The sequence below is a fragment of the Cynocephalus volans genome, chromosome 10 (assembly GCF_027409185.1).
Source record: "Cynocephalus volans isolate mCynVol1 chromosome 10, mCynVol1.pri, whole genome shotgun sequence".
Lineage (NCBI taxonomy): Eukaryota > Metazoa > Chordata > Mammalia > Dermoptera > Cynocephalidae > Cynocephalus > Cynocephalus volans.
In genome coordinates this window covers 56,941,596-56,960,969 of record NC_084469.1, presented here as the reverse complement: position 1 = coordinate 56,960,969, position 19,374 = coordinate 56,941,596, and the positions used below count along the sequence as shown (strand labels likewise).

Sequence of the window (19,374 nt, the reverse complement as noted above, 5' to 3'; positions counted from 1 at the left end):
CCCAGAGCCTGCTTCCCGGAGTTGGGGCTCAGGCTCAGGCGCCTGGGTTCTTCCCCAGGACTGATGATTCACCCCTGCTGGGGCCTTTTCACTTCTCCTTTGGGGCTAAAAATACAGGGACCCAGGCATCCAGCTGAGCCAGGTCTCACCACGGATTGCACAATGCCCCTCATTTGAGTTTCTCTGACGCAAGACCTGGTATGGGTGGGGACCTGAACTGCTCCCCAATCTGTCGGGCTGAGGCCAGGGCCTGGACCCCTCCACTTCTCCTTTTTTGAGACAAGGATCCTGAGAGCTGGGCTGACATGGGAGGTGCTGGGGGACTCTGGATTTGTCTGTGGCCTCTGGAAATGAAGCCCCTTCCCCTAGCCCCAGGTAACCCAGGGGTTTTGTCCCCCTTCATAGACATGGAGTCCTGGGCAGGCGCTGGAGACAGAAGAGAACAAAAGGGGACTGTGGGGGAGTGGGGGAGAGAGAGAGGTCAGAGAGACCGGGAGACACAGGATCACAGGAACAGAGACACAGAAGTAGGGGCTGAGAGACAGGGACAAAAAGGAGACAAGACGGGAGGAATGGACAGACACATGCAATAGAGACACAAAGGAACAGCTAGAAAAGGCAGACACAGAAACCACCCTCTAACTGGCACACAGTCAAGAAAGGATTGAGAGAGAGGGGCCCAGCCAGGGATCCACACCCAGGCCAGGTTGGAAGAGGGCCTCTGGAACAGAGGTCATCAACGCGCACAGTGCAAAGTCCACCCTAGGCTAGTGAGGGGAACAGGAAGGGGAGGGCGGGGCAGAGGAGGCAAGGTCCCGCCCCATGCGCTCCCTATTGGCCTCTGCTGCCCCCTGCTGGCTCGGCTTCTGTGCTCAGACGAAAGAATAATCAGAAGCAAGGCTGTTTTGATTTAGGCCACTCTTCATTCCTTCTCTGCTCCCCACCCCTCACCACCTGCCCCACTCCCTGCCCTGCCACTTCAGAGGGTGCCCCCCGGGCCAGTAGGTGGTGCAGGCGTCTTGCCTGTGACCTTGTTGGCACAGTCCAGTAGGGCGGTGTGAATGTCTTTGGCACAGGCAATCTGGGCTTTGATGACCGCCAGGTACTGCGGGTAGGGTAGGCTGTCGGGCTGTACTGCGTCTGGCTTGGTGGCCGTAGGCACCAGTGTTGGAGAGTGCTTGGCACTGTCACAACTCTGCGATAGGCACTCGTGTGCCAGGCGCTGTGGACAGGCAGGCAAGGGTGCAGCATCAGTCTCACTCCAGTATTTCCAGCCCCACCCTAAGGGCCAGCCTGAGGTAGTCTGCTTGGCCTCTGGACTCCCAAGGTCTCGGAGTCAGAGCCTGGCCCTGCCAATCACTTGCTGGGTGACCCTGGGCATGCAGCTACTCCTCTCTGAGCCTCAGTTTCCTACTTTGGAAAATGGGTTTAAGAACCACTTCTTCTCTCCTCATGAGGTAAGAACAGTGATGTGTGTGAGACACACACAGGTCCCGGCACATTTTTTTAAGTGCTAACTGATGAACAGTAGCTACTATTGTTATTGTCCTAACCCCAGGTTTGGCATTGGCAGTGGCTTCTCTGATGGCACCTGCCCCTGGTTTTCCTCCTGCATCTCTGGCTGCTTCTTCTAGGTACTTCTTGCTCTACCCAAGATTTAAATGCAGCAATTCCCAGGCTCGTCTCCTCTCATTCCTGATGCCCTCCCAGGGTTATCGCAACCACACATGAACACCACTTAGTTCCCACCTCTGCACTGATGATGCCCATCTCTGTCCCAGCTTCCCCTGACATTCCCAGAGCCCTCACACTCCCCTCCAAAACTGCTCCTCCTTCTGGGTGCCTGTCTCAGGGAGCACTCCCATTCCAACAGAACCCTGGGCCTCATCCTGAAACTCCTTCTGCCCCCACAGCCCATCAGTCCCATGGCCTGTACACAAAGCCTCCTGAGTTCCCATTTGTCCCTCACCCCCTTCCTCATGGCCCCACCCTGGCTGAGCCTAGTCCTCCCACTTGAATCCTACCATGGCTGCCTCCTTGGGCTCCAGCCTCCAGTCTTAGCCCCTCTAACCCTTCATTTGCCAGCTAGAGGTATATTCCTAAAAAGCAAATGGGTCCATGTTCTTCCCTGCTTGAAACTCTCCATGGCTCCCCAGTATCTTGGTGGCATATTCAAAATCCAATAAGCCCAAAGGCGTACTACACTTCAGCCAGACTAAATTTCCTGATGTTACTAAAGGGAATATAAAGCAGAAGTTGTTTCCTCTGGTTGGAACACTATTCTACCAATACCAGGTTTCTCAAACTCTGGCTTTTACTTCAAAACTCAATCCAAAATAATGTTGATGATACTACCAGAAACACTTGTCATATGCCTAACATCATATTAAGTACTTGATATGCATGATCTTGCTGAGAATTTCACAAAATTCCATCTTCCAAAGGAGGAACCCAAGGGTCTGAGGTAGAGACTGATGTTCCCTCTGGTCTCAGAAGCTTACTCTTAAGTCACTTGCTCTTCTCTCATCTCCTGCCCCTCTTCCATTCTTTATTCTAGCCTTGCTCAGATGTACTCTCTACCAGTACCCTTTCCTGAGCCACTCTCTCTCTACCCTCCCACCCCAGGCTTCCACAACCCCCTCTGCTTCCTTCATCCCAGCCCTGACCCCTCTGCCTGCTCCTCCCCCATCATAGCTCTGACCTCTCTGGCCTGGGTTTCTCCCATTACAGCTCTGACCACTCTGAGCTGTCACTGTTTGGAGGTATATTTGTCATTCCAATGAACTGGAAGCTCTGTGAGGGCACAGATCAGGGCAACACTGTGTTCTCAGCATCGGTTGAAGTACAGGTCTGGCCCAGAGGAGGTGCCAGAGAGTGTGAGTTGATTGAGAGAATGAGGGTTGGGATAGGGTGTGTGTGTCTGAGGCAGGGCTGTGGTCACCCAGTGTCCTGCAGGAGGCCCCTTACCAGGCAGAGCTCCAGCTGATCACAGAGCGCATAGAACTCCTCCAGGCACTTGTCAAAGCGCTGTATGGGTCCATCGCTACTCTTTCTACAGCCCAGGAGAAAAGGGTATCTCAGGAATGGATTTTCAACCTCTGGGACACCAGTGTCTACCCAACCAAGTGTCCATCAGGAAACCAGGTACAGGCCCAGAAGACCCGAGGCAGGGCATGGAAATAAGAGTGGGGCAGCAGGGTGAGTGAGGAACAGGGAGTGGGCTGGGGAAGTTTCTAAGACGGAGGTGGAGATGGGACATCCCGGGGAAAAGGGCTGCACTCACTGTCCGTTGTCAATGTTAGTGTTCTGAATCAAATTCTGGGCTGCAACCTTCATCAAGGTCTAGTTAAAGAAAAAAAAAAAAAAAAAAAAAAAGACGCAGGAGATGGAGAAACAGAAAGGGGATACCTTTGGTAGATCTACACTCTTACTTAATCTACACTCTTCCCAATCTCAGGCCTCCTCTTCCCCTGGCACCGCCCCTCTTGACACTCCGGAGTAACGCTCATTTCTGTTCCTATGGCGATCACCACCGTATTTTCCGAGGCCCCCCCTCACCTGGGGTTCTCGCCAGTAACCTCCCGGACATACCTCAGGGTCCTCCCTCATCCACCAATCACGGGCGGAATCTCCGTATAGGCCAATCCGTTCCTCAGGCTTAATGACCAAAGCCCAGTATCTCCTTTAAACTCCCTCCCACCCACGTTCCAGCCAATCCCAGCCTCAATATCTGCCTTGATTCCCACCTCAAACTGTCAATCCACAGGGCTTCGCTTTGGTCTCACAAAAAAGAGCAAGTCCCACTCCTCTTCCTTACCTAGCGCTCTCTCGCTGACTAAACAGCCCCTCGGCCCGTCCCCTTGCAGTCAGACTACCAAATGATGCTTGCTCCTCGAAGCTCCCGGCCCATCACCTGTAGACTCTCCTTCAGCTGCGGGATGAGCATCTTATAGCGCTGCACAGGATCGAAGTCTTGTTGCTGTTGCTGCAGGAGCCCACTCTGGGTAGGCCCCACCAATTGTGCCGGCGGTTGTGGCTGCTGCTGAGGACCCGGGCCGCCGGCCGAACCTGGACCCGATACACCAACAGCTGAAGAAGCCGCCGAAGCTTGCTGCTGGGGCGCAGCCATCTTCCTCTCTTAGAGCGCCGGAAGTGCGTCACAGTGCGTCTCTCCCGGTTTCTTTTAGTGTCTCCGTCTCTAGGCTCTTTTGCTAGTTAGCTCCGCCTCCCAGACAATTCAGCCAATGGAAGGAAAGGAGGTGCTTCATCTCCTATCCTCTCAAATCCGACGTCAAGACTGAGATATCGTTTCGCCAGTCACAGGAGGCCTTTCCCTCATCGCTCCGCCCTCTATCCAGCCACTCACCAATCCGTGTGTGGTTCCGATCCCGACTCTATTTACCCGAAGGCCTAGCGGCCTGAGGCGACCTGTCGGGTCCTCAGCGTCTTGGCGGCAGTTGGTGGATCCCGATCTTCGAGTCCGTCCCCAGCGCTGCCTGTGTGTTTACCTGAATCTTGCCCGGACCTCTTCTCACCAGCCCACTTCATCCCAACCCTCTCCCTGCAGAGAGCGGCGCCAGTCCGAGCCCTGCCTCGGACCAGGCGTCCATCGAAGTAGGCACGCCCCTCCGCGTCTCCTCTCTGCTCAGCAAGGACCCCGTCCGGGCCGCCTTCGCCTCATCGCTATGGCGCCCACGATCCAGACCCAGGCCCAGCGGGAGGAAGGCCACAGGTAGGCGCCACGACGCCTGGCTGTACCGTTTTCTTCTGTCTCTCTAGGTTTCAGCAAGGCGGGGGGTCGGAGGCGACGGTGTCTGCTTTCAACGTCACCAGCCCCCCAGGTCTGCACGTGACGTCACGGAGCGCTCACCTTTGACGAAGGGGGCGGGTTCCTTCTGGGATGTGGGTGTTGCCCCCTTCCTCACCTGCCACCGAGTTCAGGAATTGAGGTCTTGGAGACTCTCTCCAGAAGGAATTGAACGCTTAGATCCTCTTCCAAAGACGATTTAGTCCCTGGGTTTTTATTAGAGCACTTGAAGTCATCCCTTCCGAAAGGGATTGATCACATAGCCTCATTCATTAAAGCATTTAGGGACACGTCCTCCAATAGGAATTGAATATTTGACTCTTTCCATTAAAGCACTTGGGACACCCCAACGAAAAGGGATTATTAACATTTGTCACCCCTCCTTCCACCTTTTAAAAGCTTGGAGAAGCCTCTTTTATCCTCTTGTCAATCCCGTCCTCTGCATCTATCAGAGTCTCTCCCTCTCTTCCCCACCAGGCCCAATTCCCATCGGACTCTGCCTGAGAGGTGAGCCCCACTGTGCCTTCCCAGGAGGGGTGGGGCAATGGGGCTGGGAGCAGGAGTGGGGCAGCAGGGACCCAGTTTTGAGGCACTTTGTTCTCAGGTCTGGAGTGGTCTGTCGAGTCAAGTACTGCAATAGCCTCCCTGACATCCCCTTCGACCCCAAGTTCATCACCTACCCCTTCGACCAGAACAGGTGAGACTGAGGTCAGGGATGGGAAAACTACTCAGAAATATGAGTTCCTTGTCTCCTTGCCTGCTCTTTTCTTTTTTTTTTTTTTTTTTAAAAGATGACCGGTAAGGGGATCTTAACCCTTGACTTGGTGTTGTCAGCACCACGCTCACCCAGTGAGCTAACCGGCCATCCCTATATGGGATCCGAACCCGTGGCCTTGGTGTTATCAGCACCACACTCTCCCGAGTGAGCCACGGGCCGGCCCTCCTTGCCTGCTCTCTACTCATGGTCTAGCACAGCACAGTCATTGCATATGTAATGGGTACTCAATATCTGTTAATGGAGCAAGCAGTGTGCAAGTCTCTTCTCACTGGGGAGTCTGCCTTCACACTCTAACATGAGGGACACTCCATTCTGAGTTCTTTCCCAGAGAAGTTTAACCTCTGGGAAGTGGGGATGTGAGGGGTGAAGCTGGAGTCAGGAAACTGCAATGCACGTTTCCCCACTCAGGTTCGTCCAGTACAAAGCAACTTCGTTGGAGAAACAGCACAAACATGACCTCCTGACTGAGCCAGACCTGGGGGTCACTATCGACCTCATCAACCCTGACACCTACCGCATCGACCCCAATGGTGTGTGGGGCGGCAGGAAGGGTCTGCTCTAGGCCAGCAAAGGCCAAGCTTGGGCCTCCCTCATGGTCCTGCCCCCTTCCTCTCTAGTTCTCCTAGATCCAGCTGATGAGAAGCTTTTGGAAGAGGAGATTCAAGCCCCCACCAGCTCCAAGAGGTGAGAGGATGCCAAGTGGGTACTGGGAACTGGCTTGGATGGGCTCTACAAGCAGGAGGGTGGTGGGGTCCTGAGGTGCCTGATCTTCTACCCCAGATCTCAGCAGCATGCAAAGGTAGTGCCATGGATGCGTAAGACAGAGTACATCTCCACAGAATTCAACCGTTATGGCATCTCCAATGAGAAGCCTGAGGTCAAGTAAGTTGCAGAAGGGGAGGGAGGGATGGTGGAGATTTCAGGTGTGTCTGGTGGCCCCTAAAGGCTTTTCTCTTCACTCCTAGGATTGGGGTTTCTGTGAAGCAGCAGTTCACTGAGGAAGAAATATACAAAGACAGGGATAGCCAGATCACAGCCATTGAGAAGACTTTTGAGGATGCCCAGAAATCAGTAATTGAGGGACTGGGATGGGGAGAGGCAGACAAAGGTGAGGCTCCAGAGCTCTTCCTCCTCCTCCTCACTGTTTTCGCCCCCACCAGATCTCACAGCATTACAGCAAGCCCCGAGTGACGCCGGTGGAGGTCATGCCTGTCTTCCCAGACTTTAAGGTCAGCCCCCCCCCCCCCCCCCCAGCCCTGAGAGTGGGAAGCAGAGAGCCTTCCATCTCTGCTTGTTCCAGTCTAACCCCGGTACTCTTCATCCCCCCAGATGTGGATCAACCCATGTGCTCAGGTAATCTTTGATTCAGACCCAGCCCCCAAGGACACAAGTGGTGCTGCTGCATTGGAGATGATGTCTCAAGCCATGATCAGGCAAGTGGCCCCACTACCCACCTTGGCCTGCTCCTCGTTGTCCTTTTGTCCTTACCTTTCACTGCCCCTCCTCTTTCCCCAACCAGGGGCATGATGGATGAGGAAGGGAACCAGTTTGTGGCCTATTTCCTGCCTGTGGAAGAGACACTGAAGAAACGAAAGAGGGACCAGGAGGAGGAGATGGACTATGCACCAGATGATGTGTGCGTGGGTTGGGGTTAGGTTTTAGAGATTGAGAAGTGTGTCTCCTTTTCTCCCTCATAGTGAAGAAATGGGGCTGACCCTGTGTCCTCATCCTCAGGTACGACTACAAGATTGCTCGGGAATACAACTGGAACGTGAAGAACAAAGCTAGCAAGGGCTACGAGGAAAACTACTTCTTCATTTTCCGAGAGGGTGATGGGGTTTACTACAATGAGCTCGAGACCAGGTACTTAGTGTACTCCTCTCTGATTAGCCTGGGTCTATGCTTCTTAAGATCTGGAGGCATGTAAGAGCCACTTTGGAGGTCATTTGTACTAAGGATTTGACATGCATTTTTTAATTTTCTGGCACTGGCCAGTACAGGGATCTGAACCTGTGACACCGGGGTTATAAGGCTGTGCTCTAACCAGCTGAGCCAACTGGCCAGCCCCTATGTAGGCATTTGTAAGCAACAGCAGCAGATGCCTGGTCACACACATGGGCTAGACTTGGTTCTAACAGAAGCCAGAAAGAAAATCTTTACGTAATGGTAGAGACATTTAATAGTTTTTGTGTAGGATAGACAGCCAAGTTTCCCCTGATATTTGTAAGGGGCTTCAAGTGAAAATAAGGAGTAATACATAAAATTGTTTTGTTTTAATTGTTTTAAGTGAAACACTTGATACCCAATTTAAAAAATGTGAACCCCAGTCTTCCCTAATAGCTAAAAGTTTACTGCTGTGCCAGGGCCCTTGGTGTAAGAGTTGGGAAAGCATGACTTGAGTTTCTCTTTAAAGCAGAGATCACAAATTCTGATCCCTCAGCCAGGCAGGAAATGTAAAAGAGGGCAGTGGGCTGGTGGGGTCTGGGTGACTTGGAGCTCTTGGCAACCTCCAAGAGGCACCGTAACCCAGTTCCAGCCCATTGTTACTATGCTGTGGGGGACAGAAAGGCACTGTGGGGCTATACTTTCCTGTTTTCAAAAACCAGAAATCCAGATTATATGACATCCTGGTTTTTAAGTGTTGATAACTAATTCTCACTCACACACACACACGTGTATATATATATATGGTGTATGGCCAAAAAGTTCATATATATATGGTACAGGCAACCTACTTTGGGAGCTATCATCCTTCCCTGCACCAACCCTTGCCTTTAGTCTCCCTTATTCAATCTGTATTTCTTCTGTTCTTCTCTGGACTAAGTATTGATGGGAAACAAGTCAGACAAAACCTTCACTCAGGGGATCTTTAACTGCCTCTTCCAACCCTTCTATGCAACTTGCCCACTGCAGGGTCCGCCTTAGTAAGCGCCGAGCCAAGGCTGGGGTTCAGTCGGGTACCAACGCCCTGCTTGTGGTCAAACACCGAGACATGAATGAGAAGGAATTAGAAGCCCAGGTAACAAGCACCACTGGCCCAGGACACCCATGGGGAGGGTGGTGGTAGGTGAGGAGAGGGACAGAGGCTCAACAGAACACCCTCCTTCCCCCATCCCAATCCTGCTGCTTCCAGGAAGCAAGGAAAGCCCAGCTGGAAAATCACGAACCCGAGGAGGAAGAGGAAGAGGAGATGGAGACAGAGGAGAAAGAAGCTGTGGGCTCAGGTAAAGCTCAACAGGCCAGACTCTGGGAGCCCTGGAAGGGTGGGAAACTGGGTTTCACCTCTCCCTGTCCCCTCACAGATGAGGAGCGAGAGAAGGGCAGCAGCAGTGAGAAGGAGGGCAGCGAGGATGAGCGCTCAGGCAGTGAGAGTGAACAAGAGGAAGGTGACAGGGACGAGGCAAGTGACAAGAGTGGCAGCGGCGAGGATGAAAGCAGTGAGGATGAGGCCCGGGCCGCCCGGGACAAAGAGGAGATCTTTGGCAGTGATGCTGATTCAGAAGATGATGCTGACTCCGATGATGAGGACAGAGGACGGGCCTGTGGCGGCAGTGACAATGATTCAGACAGTGGCAGTGATAGGTGTGGCCAGCGGAGCCGCAGTGCCAGTCCGTTTCCCAGTGGCAGTGAGCACTCTGCTCAGGAAGATGGCAGTGAAGCTGCAGCTTCTGATTCCAGTGAAGCTGACAGTGACAGTGACTGAGTCTCAGTGTCTTCAGTGCTGGCACAGACACCATTATTATGAGCAGGAAGGCACTTTTCTAGTGGTCTATTTGTGAGCCCTTCACTTCATGCATTCCCTACCCCTAAACCGTTGCTGTTAATAAAGTCAATTCCTCTTTACTTCCTGCCCCAGCCCCTATGGTCTCATTTCCCCCACTCCTCCAATCCCCTTCCCAGCCCAGGTACTCAAGAACCTCAGCTTGAGGCATAGAAGCAAAGGCCAAAGAGGCTAGGCCAATAGGTTTCCCATGAAATGTAGCACAACAAAGATCAGAATCCTTTTTTTGGTGTTTTTTTTTTTTTTTTTTTTTTTCCAAAATAAGCCCAGACCATTAAACAAGTGAAACTCCAACAAATAAGTCTTCTCCAACAGTGAGAAAAACTGTACAGTTACTCAAAGCTGATTCTGCCAGTGGGTCTGGGGACAGAAGTAGGTGGGGAGGGTGAAGTCATGGAGGAGGGCCTGGGGAGGGGGCTGGAGCGGGACAGGGTCAGGGTCCTGCCCATCAGAGTGGGGCCGCCTGCGTCCTGCACACTCTGCTGTCAGGTGGGGCAGAGGCAGCTCTTGCCTCCCTTTGTGTGTGGGAGGGTGTCCCTCACCACCTCCCAGTGCCAGGCAGAGTCACCTCACCCTGATAGGGAGTGAACAAGACGGGACCAGCTGGGGAGAGGTGAGGGGCCCATGAGAGGGACACCCTGCTGATTCCAAACGAGGTGGCCTGTCTATCCCACTTCCCGCAGCTAGTGGGAGAGGAACTAGAGAAGCCCTGGGAGTTTGAGGAGAATGAGCAAAGGCACAGAAACATGGAGGGGCCGGGGTGGGGGACTTGCATAGGTTGATGAGTGTGCAAGAGGTACATAAATAAACCTGACACCCCACCCAGCCCGGCTCTGGGAGAGGAGGTGGGGACCCAGAGGCAGGTCCCAGGGCCACCTACCCCCTGGCTTCTTTCCCCTCTCTGGGCTCAGAGTGGAGGGAGGTCCACAGACCAGGAGAGCAGGGGCAAGAAGGTCTGGGGAATGGGGTGATAGTGCAGGGAGGGTGGTGGTTTTATAATTTTTTTTGGTTTTTTGTTTTTTCCCAACATTTTGTATCTTTAATAACATACACAATGGTTACCAGCCATATTCATAACAAAAGTTATTCATAAAATGTATCTAAAAATAACATTTTTTTTTCCTTTTCGGTGTGAAAAGCTTGAGAATGTCCCAGTGACAGTGGTGGATTGAAGGGGATGAGGGGGTTAGAATAGGGGGACCCTGGCTTCCCCACAGTCTGAACTCCCAAACCACCTCCTTCCACCTGGGCCCCAGCACAACCCCTCATTAGAAACAGGGACCAGAGGGTCTGTCTGACTTGGGGTGGGATGAATCTCTGGGTTATGAGATAGTGTTCCACTTAAGTGAGGTCATGACAATAGGGGGTAGGGGAAAGGTTGAAAAGGGTGGGGGGCACCCCCAAACCAAACAATCCCCTTTCCCTTATTCCTTACCCCCAAGTCTTTCACCAACCAGACCTGGGAATGGAGAAGGGTGTGTGTTGGTGGGGAAGGGGACATTAAGGCAACAGACTTCCTGACCTTACTGGCTGCCCTGGCTGTCCACCTTCAACCTCTGTGTCTGGGGAGCCAGGGCTGAGGGAAAATGGGTAAGAGCTAGGGGGTCTGGAGGAGGGGGCTCTGCCCTCTCCCCTCATGAAGTTCAGGCTCCCCCTGCCACTGTTCTGGCTCAGAGAGAGGCCTGGGGATTCTAAAAATGAGAGGGAATGATCAGAGAGAAAAACTGTTAAGAACTATATAAATATGTATCTTAAATAGACCTAAGAAATTAATTGTAGAGAACCTCTGATAAACAGGGCAAAAGGAGGTGAACAAGAGCAGGGTGGCTCCTGTCCTTGGGGAATGATAGGAATGGGAAAGGGGAAGAAGGTGGAGAGGAGAGAGAGAAGTTCCTCTCCTTGCTCTCCTTCTTCTCCCCAGCTCCTCTCAAATAACATTCTGGAGAGCAGGTTATCTACCCTGCTCATTTCTCCCAAAATGTCAAATGTTTCCGAGCAGGCTCCACAAGGTAGTAGTCAGTTTGTCTCTGGTGGAGTATGCTCCTTCAGGGAGAGGCAGGTGGTCAGCAGTCTGGAGGAGGCAGGGGTGGGATGGGTCCAGGTGGGGAATGAGGAAGAGAAGGAAAGGGGCAGGCAAGCAGGCCAGTCCCTGCCCCCTTTTTCCTGGTTGCCCCTACCTCCCCTGGCCTTAGCAGAGATCCCCTGATGGGCCTGGGAGTGAGCAAGGCGTGTGCCAATGTTAAACAAAAGTTAAAAGGATGAGAGAGTAGAAAAATATCAGAATGTATAGCTGAGCCAGCCCACCCTCTCACTGTTGTGGAGAAGCCCGTTGGGGGTTGGCCCCCGCCCGCCGCCCAGGGAGCCTATGGGTGCGCTGGACTGTGGGTCCCGTCAGATGGTGGAGGTTTTGTCTGTCCCATCTGTGGTAAGAAAGGGAGGAAGGGAGGAAGATCAGGAGCTGGTGGGAGGCTCAAGAAAAGGCACTCAGATAGCCTGTCGTCCCAGTCAGGCCCTCCCTGGAGTCTGGCCTCCCCTAGGGACCCCTCAGGATGATTCTGAGTTGCTCAGTTCAGAGGTGGAGACGCTGGGTAGGTGGGAGCTGGGTCAGGGAAAGAGGAAATGCTCACCACCCAAGGCGTGTTCTGTCATGCTCAGACACAGAGACTCCAGAGTGGGATTGATCTCCAGGTCAGGCCCAGGGACCGGGCAGTCTGGGTGGGAGAGAGAATGGAGGCGGTGAGGACTGAATGGACTGGGTGGAGAGGAGGGCAGGGAAGACAAAGAATGTTGGTAGGGAGAGGGGGAGGAACACTGACGGAGACTTCCGGGGGGAGAGGGAGGAAAAGGCAAGAGACAGAAACAAGAGCATGCATGATATGCACACACTTGGATGAAAGACAGGAAGATACTTCAAAAAGTTTGTGGTAAGACTCAATATCTTTCAACTGTATTTTTCCATGAACTTTTTGAAGTACCCTCATATGACTGGGCAGAGATGAAGGACAAAGGGACTGGGTGTGTTATAAAGCAGGCAGAGGAGAGGATGGCAGGGGCACAGGTTTGGCAATGCAGAAAAAGCCTGATTTGCAGACAGAGGAAATGATGTGAATCTGAGGGAGCTTCCTGGAGGCCACACACAGGCTGTGACTATTCTGGACACGGACTGCACATTTCCCTGGGCAGCCCCAGGTTCCCTAATTGATGACCTGCTTTGTACTTGGTGCAAAAGCTAAATAAAAACCTGTCCGGTCCCCACTTGAACTTGTTCCTCTGGGCAGGATGCAATCCAAGCAGGTGGGGCAAAGGAGAACAGCAGCCACGGGGCTTATCTTCAAACCGCTTCTTAAAAGAGCCTCCTATTCCAGCATCTGGGAAACAAACCACCTCCCTGGGCAGACATGACCCCACCTCACATGGCTTAAAACCCTTCCTGGGCTCCTCACTGCCATTGGGAGGATGTCTAAGCATTTTACCTGGAATTAGAAGACCCTGTTCCCATCTCCAACCTCACTTCTTATCACCATTGCATCTGAACCCCGAGCTCAGGTTGTATTAGACCACCTGTCTTTACTTTAAAAAAAAAAAAATTTTTTTTAACTTAGGCAAGTCACCTTTATGTTTCAGATGGGTGACTGATAAGATGGGAATAATGTCAGTGCCCTCACATGTACAATTGGGAAGATTCTGTCTGACAGAGCCTGGCACACAGCATACCGGAAAAAGAATGGTTATTTTTGCTCCCGTAGTTCATCCATCCGTTCATTCCACATCATTTACAGATGACTACCATGTGCCAAACCCTGTGTTAGGATGAACATGATGGATGGAGTCCCCCGGTTTCCACAGATGGCACTCCACATAATCTCATAAATTAAGAATCCCTACTGATTTGGCAGTTTGTGACAAGAGGAGCTTAAGGTCACCTGCACATCTAAGACCTCTCCAGAGACAGCCCATTCCAGACCAGCTTTGTCCATCTCTGCAGCCCGAGTGCCCAGCACAGGGCAGAGGAGTCAACCCCCCATTTGTCAAGCTAGGCAGGGACCTGTGGCTAGCACATCTCTAATCTCCCTTTTGCCCGCTCAGCTCTACTTCTGACCTCCCAGGATGATCTGTGAGCAGAGGTATATCCACTGGTTCCTGCGTGGTTGGTTACCTGGCCTCTGAAGGAATGCTGATGGCTGATGGGTGGGTCTCCCCTCCACAGGAACCTCACACTTTGACTGTCCTATCCCCCCAACCTTTTCCAAACTGAACATTTAATGCTCCTATAAAGAGACAGTGGCAGAGACCAACCTGGACATTAAGATTATGACACAGGGAGGGAAAATGTGGAGATGATGTAGGTAAAGGGTGAAAGAAGATTCAGAGAGAGAGAGAGAGAGAGAGAAAGACAGAGGAAAGGCAGGATCCAAGAGATAAAATTGAAACAGAAGAGGAAAAAAAACCCTCCCACGATGTAGGGAGATGGGTACAGAGTGGTGTGAAGTATGGGGAGAGGTGCTCAAGCAGTCAGGAAGGGATAGTGGATATGAGACCCAGAAGAGAAGGGAAAGGCCAGCTGAGGGTGTTGGCAAGGCAGAGTCCCAAGGGTCAGGACCTCACCTGGAGGGAACATGAGAATGGCCTGGGGCGACGAGTGGACCGGGAGTGAGTGGGTGCGCTGCACGGAGCTGCGGCTCTGGCTGGGCATGCTGTTGCTGCCTCCAGGGTTGGCAAACCACAGGTTCTGCATAGGGCATGGGGAGAGAGAAAGTGGGGGGTGAGCAAGGAAGAGGCCCAGGAGTGGTGGAGCTAGCAAAGAAGCCCCGTCCCCTCTAAGCAGGACCCAGACACAGAGGTACAGACACACATGTCCCAGGCACTGCCACCCTAACCCCAGGAGTACCAGGACTTCTGCTTCCAGCCAGCTCACCTGTCGGCCCTGGCCTCCAAGGCTGGGGCTGGTGAGGGCATGTCTAGGGGAGACGCCCCCAATGCCTGAGGGGCTCAGGAGGCTCATCCTGCCCGGTGGAAGGGCCCGGGGAGGCATTGGGAACTGCCGCTGGGTCCGCCGGGCCACTCCCATCCCCACAGAGCCAGCTATGGGGAGTGAGTTGGAGCCAAATGCCCAGCTGTGAGAGAGAAGAAGGCAGGGTGTTAGCTTAGGTGGATGGGGCCTAACTGCCTACCCCTTCCTCACTTCCTCCCATAACCACAATGGATAGGACAGACACGAACCTGCTCTGAGCAAGGATTCCCTCACCAAGTCCCTACATCACACATTCTGTCTCCTCCTGTCCCAAGAGTACCCCCAGGATGAAGATGGGAAGTATACAAAGGTTTCCGCACTGTCCACCCAAAACAGTTCCCAAACTTTAATTCTTAAGGGAGACATTTCTGTTGTTTGTTTGGTGTAAGAAGGGATTGATAACCCTCTGCATACAGGTACAGAGAAGGTACATGCAACAGACCTGCTCTTGGTACATGTTTTTTTTGGTCAGCTCTACACTCTATTATAGTGATAGTACCACCCTGGTTTTCTTCTGGTAAAGTCTTCTCTGGGTGACTTGAGTCTTTACCCAGGAACTAAGTGAGTACAACCTGATTCCCAGCTCAGAACACAAACACCCCTCTAAGCACTGATCTTCCAACCATCAAGAACTTGGGGAGGGCAGGTCCCTGTACCCAGGCCACCTGCCTACCCTTTCTGCTGCCGGTAGTTCTGCATCTCTAGTGCAGCTTTGCGTGGGAATGTCCGGAGGAGCTTCAGCACTTGCTGTTTCCAGGACAGCAGCCGCTTCTTCTGTGTCTCTGTGAAAGCCTAGAATGGGGGCACAGAGGGAGATGAAGCAGGGAGCAGTGTGCTCCTTGCAGACCTGTCTTCTATTCATTTGCTCAAATGTTTATCACTCGCCTGCTCTATGCCAGGCAATGCTGTGATGCAGAGGTGGCTGTGCTCACAGAGCTTACAGTTCAGCTGAGGGAAGCTACACATGATAATAACTGTGATAAGTTATCCCTCTCTGTGAGGGAGAACAGGAGGCACAAGAAACCTGAACAAGTATGAGGGATCGGTGAAGGCATCCCCAAGGTACAAATGTTTGAACTGAGAGCTGAGGGGCAAGTCGGAAGGAGGAAGACTGTTTCTGAGAGAAGAAATATGTACAAAGGCTCTAAGAAGCCTTTGAACCCATCGCTGGTGAGAAGAAAGGCTGGAAGGGCAGACAGATGCCAGGCTAGGCAGGACCCTGTTGGCCATGTAAGGAATATTGATCCTGTGAGTGATGGGGCAGGCTTTCCTTTCTTGGGAGCCCTGGAGAAGGCCTCACCTCATGAGTCAGGCACTTTTCGATGAGCTGGAGGTAACTGGTGATGTTCTCCTCGTCTGGTCGGGACACCAGCAGCTGGGTGCACACTGGGGGACATGTGAAAGAGCAGGTTAGCCCCCAGCATGCCCTCTGCCATGTTCTAGCCTCCCTGGTCCCAGCCAGCTGGTGCAGAAGGAGGGACAGGAGACTCAGGCTGGATGAGTACCAGCTACGTGCTAGGCATGGTACCTGGGTTATCATGAGGATATGTAAAGCACCCACCACAGTACCTGGCACAAGGCAGATATGAAGTAGATAATACCTTTCTCATTTTAACTCTTGCAACAATCTTGTCAATGTGGGCATTTTTGGCCTGAGGAACCTACGGCTAAGAGAGTTTGAGTCACTTGCTCCAGGTCACACAGCTAAAAATATCGGAATCCAAGTGTAAACTCTGCTGTGTTATGCTGCTTTAGGAAAAGCTGAACCCATTATGAGCTTCACCATCCCTATCCCCTGGACTTTGGTCCCTCTAAGAGAATCAATGAATTCCCCTTATCTGTTCACCCTTTACTACATGTAGTTTCCACAGACACACCATCCCAACTTTAGCTCAGGCTAGAGAGGCTTTAAGGGTAAGCCACCATCAGCCCAGGGATGCCTGAGGACAGAGGCCTTGTTACCCTCAGTCTCAGCTACTCCCTGTAGTGCTCCAGTCTCCAAGGGGCTTTAAAAAATCCTGCTCCCACTGTCTAACTTGGATTTTATCCCTGATGCCTGGGTTCACTTGGCTTTCTGCCTCAGGATGTCCTGCCAGGTGCTACTGGTCTCACCTTTGCCCATCACTCGTGTAAACTGGCTGGGGATGTCTCCGTCGGCGATGGGAGCCGGGGCTGGCTCACTGCCATCAGTGGGAGCTGGAGCTGGTGGAGGGGGATAGTTCTCCACAGCTGGAGGGTCCTTGGCCTCAGTGCCCTTGTCTGTGCCAGGGTGGGCTAGAGGAGGCTCAGCACCTGGCAGTGGTGGCTCCCCCCGGCCCCCATCCTTGGGAGTAGCGGTGGCAGCGGCGGCAGCCACAGTGGCCTGAAGTACACTGTAGGCTTTGATGGGGGTGATGATGATCTGCTGCAGCTCCTGCAGAGCGTTTCGCAGATTCCCGCCTTCCAGCACATCCTGGGTGGGGAGGACATGGGCTAGGGTCACATGCAGATACCCACAGCTAGGCACAGAGAATGTCTACACAAGTGGGGCCAGCCAGGGCTTGAAGAGGACTGGGTGGGGGCCGGCCCGTGGCTCACTCGGGAGAGTGCGGTGCTGATAACACCAAGGCCCCGGGTTCGGATCCCATATACGGATGGCCGGTTCGCTCACTGGCTGAGCGTGGTGCTGACAACACCAAGTTAAGGGTTAAGATCCCCTTACCGGTCATCTTTTAAAAAAAAAAAAAAGAAGAGGACTGGGTGGGACCCTGGGTTCCAGCACATAGAGAAGGCAGGTAAGGACACCTCAAGCCCACACATATATAGGTATATAAGTGCACACACACATTCCTTTTTCCCCTGCAAGATCGAGTCCCATGGAACTCAGGAGAAGGTGGTCTAATGATAGGGCCTCAGGGACCCACCAAGGATGTAACCAGATATTCAGACAAAGACACTGATAGGGAAGGGAAAAAACAGAAGGCAAGCAGCAGGGAAAGGGATAAAGGAATGCAAATGGAGGTAAACATGGAAGGAGAAGTGAATGGGTGAGAAATAGTCCACTGGAAAGAGTGGATCATGCACAGAGAGACACCCTGCTTTACTAGAAAGACCAGTCTGAAACAGAAAAGTGACAAGGGAGAGAAGGGGTAGAACCAAAAGACAGAGATTCTGGAATCACAAACCAGACAGACCAGGAAGGGAGCCTCTTAGCCACTGGCAAGTGAGCCCTTTGATGCCGACTTGCACATGGTCCCTGGAACCTGGCTCCCTAGGGCTGGGGCCACCGGAGGTCAGACCTGAGAAGTGGGGAGGCCCAGAGGGTAGGTCGCTTGAGGAAGCTGACGGCAAGGCTGATCCAGAGGCCTTTGGTCTGCTCCTGCAACTGAGTGGCTGGTTGGCCTTGGAGATATGGATACCAGGTCCTCACCTTCTCTAAAGACTTGAGGACGCTCTGTCTCTCACGCAGCTTCTGGATGCTCAGGGCTATCTTGTGGCGGGCACCTTTGGTGACATTCTGTGATAAGGGCAGAAGCAGATAGAAGCTAGAAATGGGAGGTTGAGGTAGGGGGTGCCACAATAAGGACCAAAGAGACAGAAGAGGCATGGACTGCAAGTGTAGTGCCAAAGTGGTGCTGCTCCCAACACCTCCCTCATGATCCCTTTGGCCTCACCTGAGACTCCAGGTGCTGCTCAGTCAGTGTCATCATCTCTTCGTAGCTCATCTGTGAGAAGAGGGCCGCGTACTTGTGCAAGCGGAGGCTCTTGAGCCATGAGGGCACGTCTGCAGGAAAGGAGGGAGAGTGAAAGGTCAGGGGTTTGGCCCTGGTGACCATGACAGAGGGAGGGTTGTGGGGAGGAAAGAGTCATAAACCACAGGCAGCCTTAAAATCTACAGAAAATTGAGAGGAGGTGGGAGGAGCTACTTTTTCATCTGCCCAGTCAGACCCTTTCAGGTGGCCTTCCCTGGACAGGACATCTGACCCAACTGAGCTGCTCAGCTGGCTATGTACTAGGGTGACCTCACTAATTTCTCTAAAGTCTTCCTGGAACCTCTGTTCTGTCATTTACCTGTATCTTGGCTTCCTTGCCAGACTGGGTGTGTAAAGGCAGGGGCTCCACCCCCATCAGACCAGGGCCTGTGAGGGTGAGCATGGGGTCTCTGCTCGATCCTGACTGCTAAGGGCAGAAACTGTCTACTCCTGAGACCTGTCCCCTCCTCAGGAGGGTAGGCTGGTGGTGTCTACAAGATCCTTTCTGTCCTCTTAGCTCTGTAGAAGCCCCTGGAGAAGGGTCCTGGTGCTGCCCTCCCCATTGTACCTTTCATGCCACTGCCGTCTTCCTGGAAAGTATTCCGGCTGGAGCCCTGCTCCTCTGTCTGCTCACTGCCAGAGGAGGCCACGCTGCTCTGGGGTGAGAGGGGTGCATGGTCGGGCGTGGTGAAAGCAGCTCGGGCTCCGAGCTCCTCTGGACTCGGCCACTCACTGGGGGTCTGGGGGCTCGTAGGGATGAGTGACATGGAGCGCTTCAGTGGGCTAGGGTGGATTTGGCAGGGGAGACCTAGACAGAGGGTGAGAGAAATAACAGGTCATGCTTGGGGATCTGACCACAAGAGACCATGCCCACTGGTCAGTGCCAGGATGGTAGCTCAGCTCCATAATCCTCCAAGAGGAGGGAACCCTGGGGTGTAAGGAGAACTGCCTACTAAATACCGGTCATTCTCTCACCCTCCAACCCCCCACACCCTAGCCATCGGCAAGCTGTCAGCTACTTCTCTGAACTTCCCCACTTCCTCTACCAGCACCTTGGTTCAAACCACCAGTATTCCTGGCTTGAATTATTACCACAGAATCCTCACTGGTTTCTTCCTTCTATTCTTGCTTCCTATAGTCCGTTCCCCTCACAGTAGCTACACTGATCCTTCTAAAAATCAGATCTGACCTAGTGGGCCCCCTGCATAAATCCCTATGGCTTCCTTTGATGCTGAGAACAAAATTCAAACTCTTCCACATGCCTAA

At 52.8% G+C, this 19,374-nt stretch overlaps 3 protein-coding genes across 4 annotated transcripts in view; 1 reads left to right on the top strand and 2 right to left on the bottom strand.

Annotated features, from left to right (window-relative positions):
* Positions 1-926: 926 nt before the first annotated feature.
* MED29 (mediator complex subunit 29) lies at positions 927-4,166 on the bottom strand. Its single transcript, XM_063112308.1, has 4 exons — positions 3,914-4,166; positions 3,284-3,342; positions 2,968-3,052; positions 927-1,222 (listed from the first exon to the last, which is right to left on the bottom strand). Exons 1-4 carry the CDS (start codon positions 4,127-4,129, stop codon positions 980-982), a joined length of 603 nt encoding a protein of 200 aa, XP_062968378.1. The 5' UTR covers positions 4,130-4,166; the 3' UTR covers positions 927-979.
* Positions 4,167-4,434: 268 nt separating this feature from the next.
* Positions 4,435-9,435, top strand: PAF1 (PAF1 homolog, Paf1/RNA polymerase II complex component). Its single transcript, XM_063110168.1, has 15 exons — positions 4,435-4,478; positions 4,568-4,732; positions 5,285-5,314; positions 5,412-5,504; positions 5,994-6,115; positions 6,203-6,269; positions 6,366-6,467; positions 6,551-6,656; positions 6,746-6,814; positions 6,915-7,018; positions 7,105-7,221; positions 7,320-7,448; positions 8,499-8,604; positions 8,719-8,809; positions 8,888-9,435. Exons 2-15 carry the CDS (start codon positions 4,686-4,688, stop codon positions 9,286-9,288), a joined length of 1,584 nt encoding a protein of 527 aa, XP_062966238.1. The 5' UTR covers positions 4,435-4,478; positions 4,568-4,685; the 3' UTR covers positions 9,289-9,435.
* A 176-nt stretch (positions 9,436-9,611) lies between these two features.
* Positions 9,612-19,374, bottom strand: part of SAMD4B (sterile alpha motif domain containing 4B) — a 38,365-nt gene continuing 28,602 nt past the window's right edge. For both annotated transcript variants that reach the window (XM_063110165.1, XM_063110166.1), the window contains exons 4-13: positions 18,677-18,916; positions 18,031-18,140; positions 17,787-17,873; positions 16,490-16,829; positions 15,678-15,763; positions 15,051-15,169; positions 14,282-14,480; positions 13,972-14,095; positions 11,994-12,077; positions 9,612-11,786 (exon numbers count right to left, since the gene is read on the bottom strand). In XM_063110165.1, the coding sequence (XP_062966235.1) occupies positions 11,758-11,786; positions 11,994-12,077; positions 13,972-14,095; positions 14,282-14,480; positions 15,051-15,169; positions 15,678-15,763; positions 16,490-16,829; positions 17,787-17,873; positions 18,031-18,140; positions 18,677-18,916 (1,418 nt within the window). In that variant the 3' untranslated portion in view covers positions 9,612-11,757. The remainder of the gene's footprint in view (positions 11,787-11,993; positions 12,078-13,971; positions 14,096-14,281; positions 14,481-15,050; positions 15,170-15,677; positions 15,764-16,489; positions 16,830-17,786; positions 17,874-18,030; positions 18,141-18,676; positions 18,917-19,374) is intronic.